Below are 18022 nucleotides of genomic sequence, written 5' to 3'. Positions count from 1 at the left end.
TAGCTGCCACAAGTCATGTCATTTTAATATAATTCTTGAAAAACTCAGCATGGAAGCTAGCTTTCCAGATCTATATTTGCATAGACTTTCTCCTAAGTATTTTTTTTCCAGCTTGAGATATAATTGCTGTATTGTATAAGTTTAAGGTGTACAATGTGTGTTGATTTGGTGCATTTATATGTTGCAGATGATTGTGTTAGCTAACACCTGTGTCAGGTTACATAATTACCATTTCTTTTTTTTGTGGTGAGAACATTTAAGATCTACTCTTAGCAACTTTCAAGTATATAATACAGTATTATTAACTGTAATCACTTTGCTGTACATTAGATCCCCAGAACTTATGCGTCTACTACTGGAAGTTTGCACTCTTTGACCAACATCTCGATTCCTTTTCCCCAACCCCATCCCCTGGTAACTGCCATTGTGGTCTCTGTTTCTTGCGTTTGGCTTTTTTAGATTCCACGTATAAGTGATAGAATATAGCAGGGGTCCCCAACCCCCGGACCTTGGACCACTACTGGTCTTCCGCCTCTTAGGAGCTGGGCCGCACAGCAGGAGGTGCGCGGTGGGCGGGTGAGCGAGCAAAGCTTCATCTGCTGCTCCCCGTCGCTCCCCATCGCTTGCGTTTCCGCCTGAACCACCACCGCCCCCGCCCCCCACCCACCTTCCGTGGAAAAATTGTCTTCCATTAAACTGGTCCCTGGTGCCAAAAAGGTTGGGGACTGCTGTCATATAGTATTTGCCTTTCTCTGTTTGACTTATTTCACTTAGCATGAACGCCCTTAAGGCCCATCCAATGTTGTTGCAACTGGCAGGATGTACTTCTTTCTGGTGGCTGAATAATATTTCATTCTTTATTCCTCTATTGATGAACACTTAGGTTGTTTCCATATTTTGGCTATTGTGAATAATGCTGCAGTGACCCTGGGCTCATAAGCCTTTAACTTGTTTTTTATAAATCAGTAACAATCATAGAGATTTAATTAATTGAAAGGCAAAAAAAAAAAATCAGTCATTACAAGCTCATAAAATATTTACATAAGGACTTCACTAATATGGGCAAACTAATATATATGATAGAAGCTCCTCTGAAGCTTGGGATATATAGTTATTTGGGGTTATTTTCCAAAGGCTGTTAATAAACCAAATAAACCTCAAAGCATATTTTAGTGCGAAGAGCCTAGATTTAGTAGACTCTGCACTCATTTGTAGAAAACAGCATAGCAAAAAGTAATAGAAGGCCCTTAAAGTAATTATGCAGATATTCACATTTATATGTTTTATAAAATTATTTACTTTTACATGTAAATGTAAATAAAACAAGTCATCCATCTCTATAATATAAAGTCTTTTGATTTTGAGTTATTTAGTGATATGGATGTCTATTGTTTTCATATCCTCAAAAAGAAGTATAGAGATCCTGCTTTATTAGTCAATCCATACTTGTAACCATTCTCCATTTCAAAATATGTTTTGCAAAGTTTGCTATGATGTCAAAGACCTTTGGAGCAATAACTTAAATCTGTTTGATCCAAACTTAATCTGTTTAAATTAGTATAATCTGATAATTATTTTTATTAATCCACATTCTAAGCTAGTTGAAAAGTAGTCACCTGCATGGCATTCTCAACACCCTTACATATGATTGCGTGTAGCCTATTGTGATAAATAATAGAGCAGAGGAGCACGTGTGAAAAAATGCTTTATGGTTTAGTTGGAAAAACCTTAAGGCAGGAATCTTAATTCAAGTTTTAGCTCTGTTGCTGCTATATAGAAGGCAGAAAGCCCCCATCCATTACAGCATTTGGATTCAATAGTTGAGTTAGTTAATTCAGTTGCTTAAGCTTGGTGTAAATGAAGCCCACATCACTGATCTTGACATCATATGTGATAGCTTCACACAAACAAAAACTCTTTCCAAGTCACAGATTACAGAAGAGGTGTTAGAGCAAAAGGGAAACTTAAATTTGTGGGATGGTTATGTTCAAATCTGTCACTGTTACTAGAAAAACAACACAAAGCAGTATCCTGCTGACAGTGATTTTAGTTGTATCATCTTTCTATTGCTAAAGTGGTGACTCTTGCAGAACTAATCTGCAGTTGGAGTATAGCCAGTCTTCATCAACTTGGCCAATAAAGTTGGTTCTTGGAGTTACTTTGGCTTCCATCCAGGCTGAGCAGGCAGGCTTTAGAGGGAAAACCAAAAAAGCCTGTCTTGTTAATAGCCAATCAATCAGTAGTAGACTAAGCTATTATTAATTCTGAGGTATATTCACCTATCATCTCCCCCTTTTTAAAATTCGTTTGCATAATACTTCTGGTCAGGGCCTTTATCTTTGCATATTATTTACATAGCTCACATATACATTAAATAAAAGAAGTTAGTAATGATGATCTGCCTCAACTAAAAAACAGTAATAGTTGCAAGTAAAATTTTGTTCATTCTACAACTCAAACTTTCAAGTAATTTGAAGTTATGTCTTTTGACTCTGGCCTTACCTTTAAAAACAAATTTAAACTGAAATGCAAAAGTTCTCTGATTCTGAGTGTTAAGTAATGGTCCATTAAATTATTTATTACAATTGGTTTCTTAAAAAATGAAAAGTTTTCATGACAAGAAATTGGAAAACAGATTTTACTGTAAAATTATCCATATATTTGTACTCAATTTTAGCTCTTGCAAAATCTCTGCTAATAGCATCTTTTCCATTCTGCTAGTACTGAGCGAGATTTCTATTTTATTTATCTTGTTTTTCCCCAACAATACTAAATATTGTGCTGAACAATTTTTAGCATGGATTTTCTTTAAGTGACCTACTTTGCAAGGAAACAGAGACATCTTAGCCTCTAAAACTCTATCAAATTATGGATAGACAGATAAAAATATTCATTTCTGTCTTGAATAAAGTATGTTGATTATAATGCTATTACCCTGTAAATAAAAGAACAGCCTCAATATTAATTGATCTCACTCTTTGTAAAAGATAGATGTATATTCATAAGAGATAAGAGGAACGTAATTCTTAGTATTTAAGGTTGTTTCCCTGAAGACATCTCCCCAATAGGATAATCTAACATCGTTCTCTGAATAGGTTTCCAAAGAAAGTTTTTAGTCACTGACCAGTTTTTATAAGAGGGAAATCAACACAATTATTGACTTGCCTAAAGGCAGTAGATGCACAATTCACAGTATGACCTTGAGTAAATTCTTTTCTTTTCTCATTTATGAACTAGCAGTAGGCCCACTAAATAGCTTTTCCTCCCTTCCCTTACATCCAGCATCCAACCCTCTCAAGTTCACTGATGGTAGGGGAAGTATGATTTACATTAAAATATTTTAAACACCTCTAAAGTAGTTTGAGCCTTTCACAAATAAATATCTTTGAGCAAGAAGTTGGTATCCACGCCTACTTTACTTTAAAGAGAATAGGCTGCTTTACGTTTTCAAAGGGAATCTCTTTAAAGGTTTTAGAGGTCAAAGAGGTAGGGAGTTGCAGTGAGAGTAAAAAGGGAAAATGAAATTGGGACCTCCGTGGTCCCTTCACCTTGTATCTCCATTCCTTGACCACAGGTACTTTAAGGCACATGGCAGAGACCACAGACATTACTGTGCCAGGCAGGCCGTGTGCAGATGTTAGCAGATACTATAGTATGAAGCCATCTCCAGTGAAAGCTACTCTAGCACATAGATATGCTTCCATTACTGCTAGGAGCACAGTTATGGGTGATAGGGGATTTCTAAGGGCCTCTTTTTTGGGGGTTTATGGGGCCCTCCATTTTAGTGAATAAAAACAGGCCTAGGGCTAGACTTTTTGTGTCCTCTAAAGTCAAATGGGAAACTCTGCATCAAAGTGCATTATGTTTTTATGAGGTAAACATAGCATAGTTCAAATTCAGATTTCACCTTCTCTTCTCACCCCTCACAATCAGAAAGCAACCTTACCACTTCATGAGAATCATATTTGTTAACTTATTTTCTCACTCCTTCATTAGCTTGATAAATTTATTCTGAGGTCTACACCAAAGGTTTAAACTTATAAATAATACATCTATTTTACCTAAGGGTGACAGCAGAAATCATGGAGTGCACACCTGATGTGGTTTCACTTGAATTATCTCTGCTTAAGTTATTTACATCACTAGTCAAAAATATCTCCCTTAAAATATTTAATGTAAATCTCTTTAGCTTTATAGCTCACTGAAGATTCTTTCAGGATTCTTTATTGACTGTACATGTACAAAAGGCACTAACATATATGATGGTTAGGTGCTTTCTTCAAGGGTACTTTTATTTGGGCTGTTTATTCCTCAAAATTAATGAGGAGAGTTAGTATTAATCCTCATTTTACAGATGAGGAAGCTGAGACCCCGTGAGGTTAGATAACATCCCCGAAGTCCTATAACTAGCAAATGGCCAGAGCCATGATTTGAACCATATCAACAACAGAGTCCTGAGCCTGTGCCTTTTTTAAATTGAGATACAACTGACATACAACATTGTATTAGTTTTCAGTGTATCTGAGCCTATACTTTTAATCACTGTTTCACAGTTGGTTCTTGCTTAATGTGTACTTTTAACAGAATTCTTCACAACTTAGAAATTTCTATTTATAGACTGATACAGACATGCATTATACATTTGGAAGTAATTTGCTTCAGATTAATTTCATAACTTCCTCAGAGAAGTCAGTGGTATTTCAGTTTCTTTACCAGAACTAAGGAAAATTCTGTAGTTTATCTGATTCCAGATGCCTTTGATAAGACACACTATTATTTATATACTACCAAGAAAAAACATTGTCAATTAAACTGACTATAACAGCTCTTTCACGTATATTTAAACATAGATATTAATATATCTATGTAACTCTTTTGTACCTACGTAATATATGTAAAATAAATGGTTTAAGATATTCCTATAATTTCATCATATGCAGAGTCCAACTCTTCAACTCACTTTCTGATTCTATAACTTAAGTCCAGTTTTTTGTTTGTTTGTTTGTTTGTTTTTTGCGGTACGTGGGCCTCTCACTGTTGTGGCCTCTCCCGTTGCGGAGCGCAGCCTCAGCGGCCATGGCCCACGGGCCCAGCCGCTCCGCGGCATGTGGGAACTTCCCGGACCGGGGCACGAACCCGTGTCCCCTGCATCGGCAGGCGGATTCTCAACCACTGCGCCACCAGGGAAGCCCTATGTCCAGTTTTTCAACCCAGTATCATCTTTTGGGGCTGTCAATAACATTAGTGATACAGTGTTTCTTTAAAAACTACTTTACTCCTGTCTCTGAGATTTTCTTGCAAACCACTGTTTATTAAAAGCTTTAATACTTAAATTCCATTTCACTTCTAAAAACTGTGTTTCCCAATTATAACCATGTGATTTCCAGTTCACGACAGGGCTGTCTTTAAAACTTTATTGGCAAACGTATCTTCATCTGTTTACCATTAGCGATCACTTTCTATATTGTATGTTAATCCAGACACACCAGGCTCTGTGCAAAGATAATGGATTGTGAGGCAGGGAAGGAAAGTAAAATTTGGGACATTATCAAGGCAAACTTGAAAGCCATGGTCAGAGGAGGCAGCTTTTAGAAGGAGGTGCCAACAGGAGGGTAAGGAACAGAGCAAAGGGAACATCTGATAAGAAGGCCCCAAGGATAAGCATAAAGATAAGGAAGGAAGTTGCCAAAATTCCAGTCAGCTTTGAGAGGCACCTTGTTAAGGATTTAGGCAAATTGGGGCTTTCAGCCATATCTAGTAGAAAAATTCTTAGTATACTAGGTTCTTTAAATACCGTTTATACACAATGCAAAATTACTGTTTTCATTTAAGAGGTATTTATTTGCTCTAAAAGAATAGCTTACATTGTATTAAGGAAAACAAATTTCGATCCAACTGTTGAAGAAGGCCTTAGTTTCTCAGTGGCACTCGCTTGGGGCCAGTAGGTGGGCATGAGAGCACCTAGCCCAGAAGTGGCACACAAACAGGTTGAACGCCATGGTGGCTGCAACTGCATCCACAGGTGTGGAGAGGGAGTGAGGAGAGAAACCAACAGGCAGGTCCTGAGACAAGGCAGTATTGTGGGATGCTCACATCAGCCCTCTTACTTTCATAGTTAAGGAGTGACCTCACTACCAAGATTAATGTCAAGAAGTAAGCCTATTGCAACCTAATCTTAAATCCTCTTTTAAAAGCTTATCTGGATATTTTTCACAGTTCTACATAATTAACATGCTTATTAGGAAATATATATCAATACAAGGGGCTACCATTCCAGAGACTCTGATGGTGGATCCTGGGTCCTGGAGGCATGGGAGAGAGGCATCTTTCTTCAATGCTACAACTGACCATTCACATAGAGGATTCACTCCACAGGTTAAATAAGTGCATTGTTTGTGCATAAGATTCTTATTTTGTTAGACAGTCTATTTGTTAGATAGTACTTTTGAATTACTTTTTCTTCTAGATTTTATGTAACTAATTTAATGAAGTTTACTACTTTCTTGCAGAACTCTGACATTAGATGAAGGAAAAGAGTAAAATTCCAGTTTAAGGAACCTTTCAAATGATGTTTTTGGAGTGTTTTGAACTCCTTCATCTGACTTCTAGATCTCAAGCCAACAGGAAATCAGCTGGTCCTTTTTGAAGGGAAACTCTACCAAACAGTCACAAGAATAAAGAATTATTTTGCCCTTTATTCCAGCATCCAGACATGAGATCATAGTTGTATTTCAGTATATCTTCTGACTCACCAGTGTCTCCAGCTAAGCAATTTCTTTGCAAACAGTTAATGTGAAACTATCAAAACTGTACCTGTAAAAAAGGACCAAGTTAGTAGCCAGAGAACCCCAATATTTTTTTTAAAAAACAAGTGTTCTGAAATGTAAAATGCTAACTTAAAATGTTGGTATCAGAATTAATCCCAAGGTATTCATTACCGCTAAAAATCAGGAACGTGATACCTTAGAGTTGTAGACTAAAGCAAGGAACATTGTTTTTGCAAACTTGCGAAAGTGTGCCAAGTATTTAACATTATATGTAAGGGCTGAACACGTCTGAGATAGCTCACATGTGGAACTTCCTTCAGGGCACTCTAGAATTCATTATAAACCGAAATTGTGGAAGGTATTCTAATATACTGGATGGTGAAAGGAATATATAAAGAAGCTGTAGAGAGAAAACAGGGCAGATTGACCAAAATCAAAAACATTTTATTTCCTAAGTTGTGCTGTAGAAAGACAGATTATTAGAGGAGCAGCTCATTAAGTACAGGTAGCAAGAATATTCTGAAAGATTCAGATTTACCAACAAAGATGAAATTTTGGTTGATATGGCAAAATAGCCTTAACAACACATATTTATTTACCTTGGAACCGAGTATAAAAAAATGCAGAAACAAAAACTTAGCATTGAACTGCTCTGCTGTAGTATTCATTTCGGCACTATTAAGTCTCAAATTGTTACGGTTTACTGTACTCTTGTGCAATATGCGAAAAAGTATTTGATATGACAGTTTTTTCAACATTTGTTTTTTAGTGCAATCAGCAGTACTTTGGGCTCTGCAGAGGAAATAAGAAAAAGGTTAATGGGAATCCATTGATCAGCTTATCTGTGGCCAGACATCACTACTTAATACATTAGAGGTTCAAAACATGTTCAGGGATATGAAGTAAACAAGCTATAGTATATCAAAACTTTGTTCATCTTTTTCTTTCCTGTTCCAGAGGCATTGTTTTAATTTTTTTCCTGCCCAAATCAATTTTAATTATACCTTGTCTATGTCCCATTCCTTTCCTTTGTGTATATCTCTGCCTCTCTAATCCTATTTCTCCTATCTACTTCTTATCACCATCTCCAGTTGCCCTCATCTCCTTCCTTTTAATTTTCAACTCTCTTATTATGTGTCACAGCTGTTCTGTTTCCTGCCCACCCAGTCTCTTCCTATGCCAACAAATACATGAGTGGAGCAGCTTAGAGACCATTCTACCCATTTTAAGAAGACCTGACTTTCCAGAGCTCCTATTATTTGGAGTCCTACAAGTCATAGAAAGAGTATCTAGGAGTGCTTCGATAGACTTTTTTTTCTTTTAGTTGTGTGATATTTTTATTTGAAGTATAATTTATGTATAGTAAAATTCACCTTTTCTACTGTACAGTTTTATGAGGTTTGACAAATTTGTACAGTTGTGTACACATCAACACAATCAAGGTAAAGAAGGGTTCAGTCACCCCCCAAAATTCTCTCCTGCTCTTTTGTAGTCAGCCTCTCCCCATTACCCCCAGCTCCTAGCAACCAGTGATCTGTTTTCTGTCGCTATAGTTTTGCCTTTTCCCTAATGTCATATAAATGGAATCATACATTAAAGAAAGAATGGAATCATACAGTATGTAGCCCTTTTTTTCCTTTTTAAAAAAACTGGGATAAAATATATATAACATAAAATTTATCATCTTAACCATTTTTAAGTGTACAGTTCAATATTGTTAAGTATATTCATGTAGTTGTGGAACCAATCTATAGAACTCTTCCATCTTGCAAAACTGACACATTATATACCCTTTAAACAAAAATTCTCCATTCTTCTCTTCCTCCTAGCACCTGGAAACTACCCTGCTACTTTTTGTCTCTACGAATCTGACTACTCTAGCTAACTTACATAGGTGGAATCATATGGTGTTTGTCTTTTTGTGACTAATTTATTTCACTTAGCATAATGTCCTCTGGGTTTCTCCATGTCGTAGTATGTATAAGAATTTCCTTCCTTTTTTTTTTTTTTAAAGTTTTTGTTTGTTTGTTTGATTTGGCTATGTTGGGTCTTCATTGCTGTGCGCAGGCTTTCTCTAGTTGCGGCGAGCGAGAGCTACTCTTCATTGCAGTGTGCGGGCTTCTCATTGCAGTGGCCTCTCTTGTTGCAAAGTGCGGGCTCTAGGCACGTGGGCTTCAGTAGTTGCAGCACGCAGACTAAGTAGCTGTGGTGCCCGGGCTTAGTTGCTCTGCGACATGTGGGATCTTCCTGGACCAGGGCTCGAACCCGTGTTCCCTGCATTGACAGGTGGATTCTTTTTTTTTTTTTTTTTTTTTTTTTTTAGCGGTACACGGGCCTCTCACTGTTGTGGCCTCTCCCGTTGCGGAGCACAGGCTCCGCGGCCATGGCTCACGGGCCCAGCCGCTCCGCGGCATGTGGGATCTTCCCGGACCGGGGCACGAACCTGTGTCCCCTGCATCGGCAGGTGGACTCTCAACCACTGCGCCACCAGGGAAGCCCCCTGGCAGGCGGATTCTTAACCACTGTGCCCCCAGGGAAGTCCCAGTTTCCTTCCATTTTAAGGCTCAGTAATACTCCACTGTATGTATGATGTATTTACCACATTTTATTTATCCATGCATCAGTGGATTCTTGGGTTGCTTCTGCCTTTTAACTATCTTGAATGATACTGCTATGAACATTGTTATGCAAATATATTTTAGATATTTACCAAGAAGTGGAATTACTGGATCATATGGTTATTCTATTCTCAATTTTTTGAGGGACTGCCATAACATTTTCCACGTCAGCTGCCCCATTCCCACCAACAGTACACAAGGGTTCCAATTTCTTCATATTCTCACCAACACTTGTTATTTTCTGTTTTTTTGACAGTAGCCATCCAAATGGGTGTAAGGTAGTATTTCATTTTGAATTTGATTTGCATTTCCCTAATGATTAGCAATGAGCATCTTTTCAAGTGCTTACTGGCCATTTGTGTATCTTCTTTGGAGAAATATTTATTCTAGTCCTTTGCCCATGTTTTGATCAGGCTGCTTGGTTTTTTGGTTTTTTTTTTGCGGTACGCGGGCCTCTCACTGTTGTGGCCTCTCCCGTTGCGGAGCACAGGCTCCGGACACACAGGCCCAGCAGCCATGGCTCACGGGCCCGGCCGCTCCGCAGCATGTGGAATCTTCCCGGACCGGGGCACGAACCCGTGTCCCCTGCATCGGCAGGCGGACTCTCAACCACTGTGCCACCAGGGAAGCCCAGGCTGCTTGTTTTTTGTTGTTGTTGAGTTGTAGGAATTCTTCATATATTCTGGATATATGATTTGCAAATATCTTTTCCAGTTTGTGGGTTGCCTTTTAACTCTCTTGATTGTATCCTTTGATGCACAGAAGTTTTAAATTCTGCCATACTCCAGCTGTATCTTTTTTTCTTTTATTACCTGTGCTTTCTGTGATATATCCAAGAAATCATCATAAGTCCAATGTCATGGAGCTTTTCACATATGTTTTCTTCTTAAGGGTTTTATAGTTTTTGCTCTTATGCTTGATCCATTTTTAGTTAATTTTTGCATATGGTGTGAGACACAGAACTAAGTTCATTCTTTTGCATGTGGATATCCAGTTTTCCCAGCACCATTTGTTGAAAAAAACTGTCATTTCCTCATTGAATGGCCATGGCAACCATGTATGTGAAAATCATTTGACCACATATGTGGTCTATATGTCTGCCTTTATGCCAATACCACATTATTTTGATTACCGTAGCTTTATAATACATTTGATTACCGTAGCTTTATAATACATTTGAAATCAGGAAATATGAGACCTCTAACTTTGTTCTTCTTTTTCAAGATTGTTTTATCTGTTCAGAGTTTCTTGAGGTGCCATATGAATTTTAGGATGGATTTTTCTGTTTCTCCAAAAAGCACTGTTGGGATTTTGATAGGGATTACATTGAATTTGTAGATCACTTTGGGTTGTATTGACATCTTCACAATATTAAATCTTCCAGTCCATCTACATGGTATGTCTTTCTGTTTATTTGTGTCTTCTTTAATTTCATTCAGCAACATTTTATAGTTTTCATTGTACAAGTCTTTCACCTTCTTGGTTAAGTTTATTCCTAAGTAGTTTATTCTATTTAATACTATTGTGAACAGAACTGTTTTCTTAATTTCCTTTGCAGATTGTTCAGTGTATATAGAATCACAGCTAGTTTTTGTGTGCTGAGTTTTGTATCCTGCAACTTTGCTGAATTCATTTGTTAGTTCTAACAGCTTTTTTGTGGAATCTTTAGGGTTATCCACATATAAGATCATGTCATCTGCAACAGAGATAATTTCACTTCTTCCTTTCCAATTTAAATGCCTTTTGTTTATTGTTCTTGCCTAATTCCTCTGGCTGGGACTTCCTGTATCATATTGAATTTAAAATGATGAAATAGTCATCCTTCTCTTATTTCTGGTCTTAAAGGAAAAGGCTTCTGTCTTTCACCTTTGAATCTGATATTAGCTATGTGCTTTTCTTACATGGCCTTTATTATGTTAGGTAGTTTCTTTCTATTCCTAGTTTATTGAGTGTTTTGAAAAATCACAAAAGGATGTTGAAATTTGTCAAGTGCCTTTTTTACATCAATTGAGATGATCACATGGTTTTTTCCCCCTTCATTCTGTTAATGTGGTATGCTATATTGATTTTTGCTTTGTTGATCTACTCTTGGCATTCCAGAATCTCTTTTCATTTTTAAATAGTGTCTTTCACAGAGAATGTTTCAATTTTTATAAAATCTCTTTTCTCAGTTTTTTAAAATGGATCATCCTTTTGGTGTTGTATCTAAGAAACCTTTGCCTAACTGAGGGAGACAAACATTTTTTCCTATGGTTTCTTCTAGTTTATAGTTTTATATTTTGAGTTAATTTTTGTATTGAATATGAGATATGAGTCAAGATTCTTTGTTTTTCCTTTTGTATGTGGTTATCCAGTTGTTTCAGCACCATTTGTTTAAAAGACTATTTTTTCTCCTTTGGATTGTCTTAGACCATTTATAACTATCTTCATTTTAATCATTTTCAGATATTTTCCTGTCTTTCCTGTCTTCCTTGGAGATCCAGGTTTTGCTCTTGTATCATAGTCTTTCACCTGAAGAACTTTCTTTAATATTTCTTATAGTGTATGTCTGCTGTTAATGAATTCTCTCATCTATTGTTTGTCTGAAAAACTCTATTTCACTTTCATTTAGAGAGGTATTTTTGTTGCGTGTAGAATTCTGAGCTGAGAATTGTTTTCTTTCATGACTGTCACTCCATTGTCTTTTGAATTACTTAGTTTGTGATCAGAAACCTACTGTAATTGTTACTTTTGTTCCTCTATATGTAATATGTTTTTGAGTTTTTTGGATCTGAGGTTTAATGTCTTTTATTATTTTTTGAAAATTCTTAGCCAGATTCTCTTCAAAATATTTCTTCTGTCTTTTTTTCTCTTCTCCTTTTGGGATTCCAGCTACACATTTGTTGAACAGTTTGATATTGCCCCACATCTTGAATACTTTGTTTCTTTTTTTTCATTCTTTTTTCTGTTTGTGTTTCAGTTTGGCTAATTTCTATTTGGTTTCAAGTTCACTGACTTTTATGCAGCCATGTCACGTTTACTGATGAGCCTGTCAGAAGAATTGTTCATCTCTATTATCATGTTCTTTACCTCTAGCATTTCCATTTGACTCTTATAGTTTCCATCTCTGTTGAAATTCAACATCTGATGATACAGGGTGTCATCCTTTTCCATTAAAACCTTTAGCATAGCTATTTTACATTCCTTGTTTGATAAATACTACTTTGTGGTCATCTATGGGTGTGACTCTGTTGACTGCTTTCTCTCTTGGCAGTAGGTTTTTTCCCTTGCTTTTTGGTATGTCTTATAATTTTTTATTGAATGCCAAAAGTAAGGCATTCAATAAAGATAAATAGTATTTACTCCTGGAGATGGGCCTGACTCTTCTGCTAGGTTGTTAGTGTGAAGGTTAAGCTGGTTTATTCAGGGGTTGACCTGGATTTGGAATTTGTTGTTGCTGTGGTTACCATGAGTACATCACAGGCTTTAAACATGTCTAGCATTACCATGTGCTTAGAGTTGGGTTTGGGTTGCTGGAAGGTTTTCTTACTGTTTCTGCTCCACCCTCAGCTTTTGGTCTTTTCTATGTACCTTTGCCTCAGAGGGGGTCTGTCTCTTGACCTCCCCCCAGTAAAAGGCTGCTATCAGCTTGGTGGTACGGGATAGGGTAGGTTTCTCTATTGTCCTTGTCCAGCCTCAATCTTGGGCAGGCCCTGTGTCCTGGGGTATCAGGGTGGGGTTCTGTCAGTGATCCTGTACCCCTCCAAGTAGCAGACAAATTCAACCTTGTAAATCTAACAATCTTATGCAGGAGTTTCCTGCCCCATCCCCCAAGGTTGGAGACCTCTAATGGTCTAGGACCTCTAGCAGTCTAGGACTGTTTTTTGTTCTTTTCACAGGGTTATAGAGTTTTATTCCCTACTTTTCCCCTAGCCATCACGGGTCTTCATCTGTGTCTGGGAGGGTGGGGGTAACAAGATTTTCTCCCCTTCTCCCAGTGATTTAAGGCTTTGTTTCCAAAGAGGAAAAGAATCCTGACCATGCTTTGTGGCTTTTCCACAGTGGTGGCCTCTTCCCTCACCCAAGGATCCCTGGAACTTCTGTCACTGTGGAGTTTGGGGCCCAGCACAGTGGTATGTGAATGCATTCTGGTTCACTGACATGGAAGCTCTCCAAACCTCATCCTTTTGGGTTTTTATGGAGGCTCCATTATGTAGACATAATTGATTAACTCATTGGCCATTAGTCATTGATTCAGTCTGCAGCCCCTCTTCCCTCCCTGGAAATCAGGGATTGGGACTGAAAGTTCCAACTCTGTTCTCATGGTTGGCTTCCTTGGCAGCCAGTCCCCCCATCTTTAGGGGTTTCCCAAAGTCACCTCATTAACATAAACTTACTTGTGGCTGAACAGGGCTTATTATGAATAACAGGACACATTTCACCTTTATGGTTCTGGATCAGTTTCAGGAACTAAGGACAAAAGACCAAATATTATAAAAAAGATGCTCCCATTGCTCTATTGCTTAGGAAAGTCTAAGGGTTTGGGGAACTATTGAACTAGGAACCATGGACAAAGACCAAAATGTATGTTTATTATAAATCGCAATATTACAGATATATAGTGGGGGTTTTTTAAGTTATATGTAGTATTAGTTTGCTAGGGCTGCCCTAACATATACCACAGTCTGGGTGGCTTAAACAATAGACTTTTATTTTCTGTAGGCTGGAAGTCTGAAGATCAAGGTGTTGACAGGATTGTTTCTCCTGAGACCTCTCCTTGGCTTGCAGATGCTTTCTTCCAGTGTCTTCACATGACCTTCCTCAGTGCATGTCCGTGTTCTAATTCATCTTCTTATAAGGACACCAGTCATATTGGATCAGGGATCACCCTAATTACCCCATTTAACTTAATTACCTCTTTTAAGACCCTGTCTTCAAATATACTCATATCTTGAGGTACTGGGGGTTAGTATTTTAACACATTCATTCGTGAGCAGACACAGTTCAGCCCATAATGCAAAGAATTGGGAAAAAAAACGGAAATGTAGAGATCATCTAGGACAGTACTGTCCAGTAGAACTTTCTGTGATGATGAAAAGTTCTGTATCTTTGCTGTCCAGTATGGTAGCCACTAGTCATGTGTGGCTGTTGAGCATATGAAATGTGCCCAAAGGGACTGAGAAGCTGAATTTTTTACTTTAATTCTGAGCAATTTAAATGTAAATGGTCACATGCAGCTAGCGGCTAACATTTGGACAATACACAAATAATGACTGAAATAATTGTGATGTAGGCTGAGTTCTCAAATTCTTAATGGACTTTGCTATATACAGATTGTAAGATAAAACCTAGAGAAATAAAAAATAAAGCACTCTCATTTTTGTTCTTTTTCCTTTTATAAAGATGGTAATCTTACTTTATAATTGTGAAATTTTCAACAAATGTGTTTTAGAAATATTCAAAATCATTTTTTCTGCTCTTTAATTTTTTTTTTTTTTTTTTTTTTTTTTTGCGGTACGCGGGCCTCTCACTGCCGTGGCCTCTCCTGTCGCGGAGCACAGGCTCCGGACGCGCAGGCTCAGCGGCCATGGCTCACAGGCCCAGCCGCTCCGCGGCATGTGCGATCCTCCTGGACCGGGGTACGAACCCGCGTCCCCTGCATCGGCAGGCGGACTCTCAACCACTGCGCCACCAGGGAAGCCCTGCTCTTTAATTTTTAAGAGGTTTGATATTTGCATGTATCAAGTGTTTAAATTAGTTCAGTAAGATTTTTGTTGTCAGATTGTAGAGTCCATTTAAATAAAACTAACATCTGTAGCAGAAAAATTGGTAGATGGTTTAAAAATCTATAATTCAGTTAGGGCAGGTGAATCGGTGCATGGTTTACTCAGAAAATCTGAACCTGGAAAATCATTCCACAAAAGAAGAAATGGAAAGAGCTTTCTTTTTAAGGATAGAAATGGATTGTTAAATTAATAGCTTAACTGATTGTTTGATTTTGTCCTTTCATTGTGGTTGATGAAGTTTTTTCTGTAAACTTCAGAAAATTTTTTAACTTTTCATTTAAAACTGATTTTAGACTTACAGAAAAATTGCAAAAACTGTACAGGGAATCCTCATATACCCTCATCCAGTTTGTCTTCATGTTAACATCTTACATAACCGTAATATAATTATCAAAATCAGGAAATTAACATTGATATAATGCTACTAACTAAACTACAGATCTCAGTTTTCACCAGTGTCCCTTTTCTGTTCTAGGATCCCATCCAGGATCCCACATTGCATTTCATTATTTCTTCTTAGTCTCCTCCATTCTGTTTCTCAAACTTACCTTTTTTTGACACTTTTGAATTGTGCCAATAAGTTATTTTGTAGAATATATATGATGTTTTTACAACATTGGAATGATGGCTATGCATTTTTGGGAAGAATGCCACAGAAATGATCTTGTTATGCTGATATGTCTTCTTCCTGGTGATGAGCTCTAGAAATCTTGATGATTGAAATGATACTTTCTTTTATACAATATATATTAAGATTACTATAAAATATCAATCCACCAAAACATTTGCTCTGTGATGCAAATGACTTTTTAAAACCCAAAATGCTGATTAAAAAAGCTATTATCATCACTAGTTAATGGGATGAAGTTAGTAGAGTTTCACTAATAGGAATAAACGGTTCAATAATGAGAAAGAGAAACCATCTTTTTCTTTCAAATGAGGTAATTCTTTCTTCACTGGAAACTTAAGAAGGAATTATCAAGAGAGGGGTCTTCTCACCTAATGGAATAGTCTTTGTAATAGAAAATTATCTTGGTTGAGATACTTAACTCTGGGTAACTTATCAAGTAGAACATTAAATGAGGAAAAAGGTGATTGCTTTAGTTTTGTTCTATAAGTGACACTGGAATTCTATCAGAAGTTAAGTGTTTAGAACCAGTTTCTAGGTCTAGCCTATCACATGACCTGAATTCAATTTATTACAGCAAATTTTGTATTTGGGGCATTTAAAAATTCTGAATAAGATGACGTAAATCAACAATTTCAAAAGAAATACTCTATTACATGTTCCAGACCTTATTAACATTGAAGCATCCTCATATGTTTTATATGAAGGAATGAAATTGTACTTCAGGCTTTGACGCTCTTAAAAAATAAAGTACGTTTTTAGGTTTTGTTTATAAATATTTTTCAAGATATAATGTTTATTCCTCAAAAGAGAATGGGTAGAATCTCTTCTGTAGATACTTGTATCTGTCATAAAGAAGGGAACTCTTCCATATTAAGCCTCCTACTTTGGTAGCTTTTATATTTCTTTACTTGGTAGGTTTTATTCACTAGGAACATTTCAGTTAAATATTTGTGTTTTTATTCTTTTGGGGTTGTTTTTGAAACATTCATGGATTATAAACCAAATAATAGAAGTGAGTACTGTTGTCTCTTCAATGTAACAATATTCAGCATAATGGGTAGAATTTTCTTTTATTTTAGTTCAGCAATCAGCAAACATTGGGAGGCTGAACTGGCTACCCTCAAAGGAAATAATGCCAAACTCACTGCAGCCCTGTTGGAGTCCACTGCCAATGTGAAACAATGGAAACAGCAACTTGCTGCATATCAAGAGGAAGCAGAACGTCTGCACAAACGGGTAAGTTCAGGGCTGCTATGGGTAAGGATTTATGGCTAACAGATTTTCTTGATCAGAGGAAATTTACATGTAGATTCAGCACAGGAACATCTTATGGAGATTTTTGTTGGTTATCAAAACATATATATGGTTTGTATTATATGTTTATTGGTTAAGAAAAATATTTTCTGCAGTTTAATGGGAATGAAGAATATACAGCTTTTGGAGTCCAAACACCTGATTTCAAATTCCTGTTGTGCCACTTATTAGCTGTCTGACCTTTGGTAAGTTGTTCCCCACTTTCTACTCAGTATTCTCATCTATAAAATAGGAATAATAACATAGACTCTGTAATTCCTGTGAAAATTGAGATACTGAATTGACATGTAATTCCAGAGTTAATGCTTTTATTATTTTATTTTATTGTTATTTCTTAAAGAAACAACAGTAAATTTGAAAAATACAGGTAGAAAATTCTTTATAAAAGTTGGTAACAATACAAATATGGGGCAGTAAAAGAAAAATCAGACATCGCAATACCATTAATATCAGAAGACTAAACAATTACTTAATAAAGAATTATTTTATTCAAAGCATATGCATTCACCCAGTAGGAAGCAGATGCCACTAGTTTCTGTTTTCCAGACAGCTGCCAAAGAAGTGAACCCCATAGACAAAAGGAAATGGACTTAGAGCACAGTTTGAGGAGTGTACTTAGTGGACCAGGATGACCAGGGAAGTAAGGTAGAAGTTGGAGTAGAGACTGGAGGGAGAGTAAGAACCCTGAGTAAACACCGTTCTATCCTAAGTATAAAAGTCAACTCATGAGGGGGAAAGAGGGAAGTTGTTATTTAATGAATATAGTGTTTCCATTTTGCAAGATGAATATACTTTTGCAACAATGTGAATATACTTAACGCTACTGAACTATACATTTAAAAATGGTTAAGATGATAAACTTTTACTGTGTTTTTTATTGTTTTTTGCCACAATAAGAAAAATTAACTTAGGACAACTGATTCATAA

The 18022-nt window shown here is 36.9% G+C and overlaps 1 protein-coding gene across 2 annotated transcripts in view; it reads left to right on the top strand.

The window, feature by feature from the left end:
- Window positions 1-18022, top strand: part of HOMER1 (homer scaffold protein 1) — a 131715-nt gene that overhangs the window by 83184 nt on the left and 30509 nt on the right. For both annotated transcript variants that reach the window (XM_079915691.1, XM_079915690.1), the window contains one exon: window positions 16861-17017. In XM_079915691.1, the coding sequence (XP_079771817.1) occupies window positions 16861-17017 (157 nt within the window). The remainder of the gene's footprint in view (window positions 1-16860; window positions 17018-18022) is intronic.

The sequence above is a fragment of the Stenella coeruleoalba genome, assembly GCF_951394435.1.
Source record: "Stenella coeruleoalba genome assembly, chromosome: 3".
NCBI lineage: Eukaryota > Metazoa > Chordata > Mammalia > Artiodactyla > Delphinidae > Stenella > Stenella coeruleoalba.
Note: the sequence above shows the minus strand (reverse complement) of the source record. Positions and strands in the feature narration are given on the sequence as shown.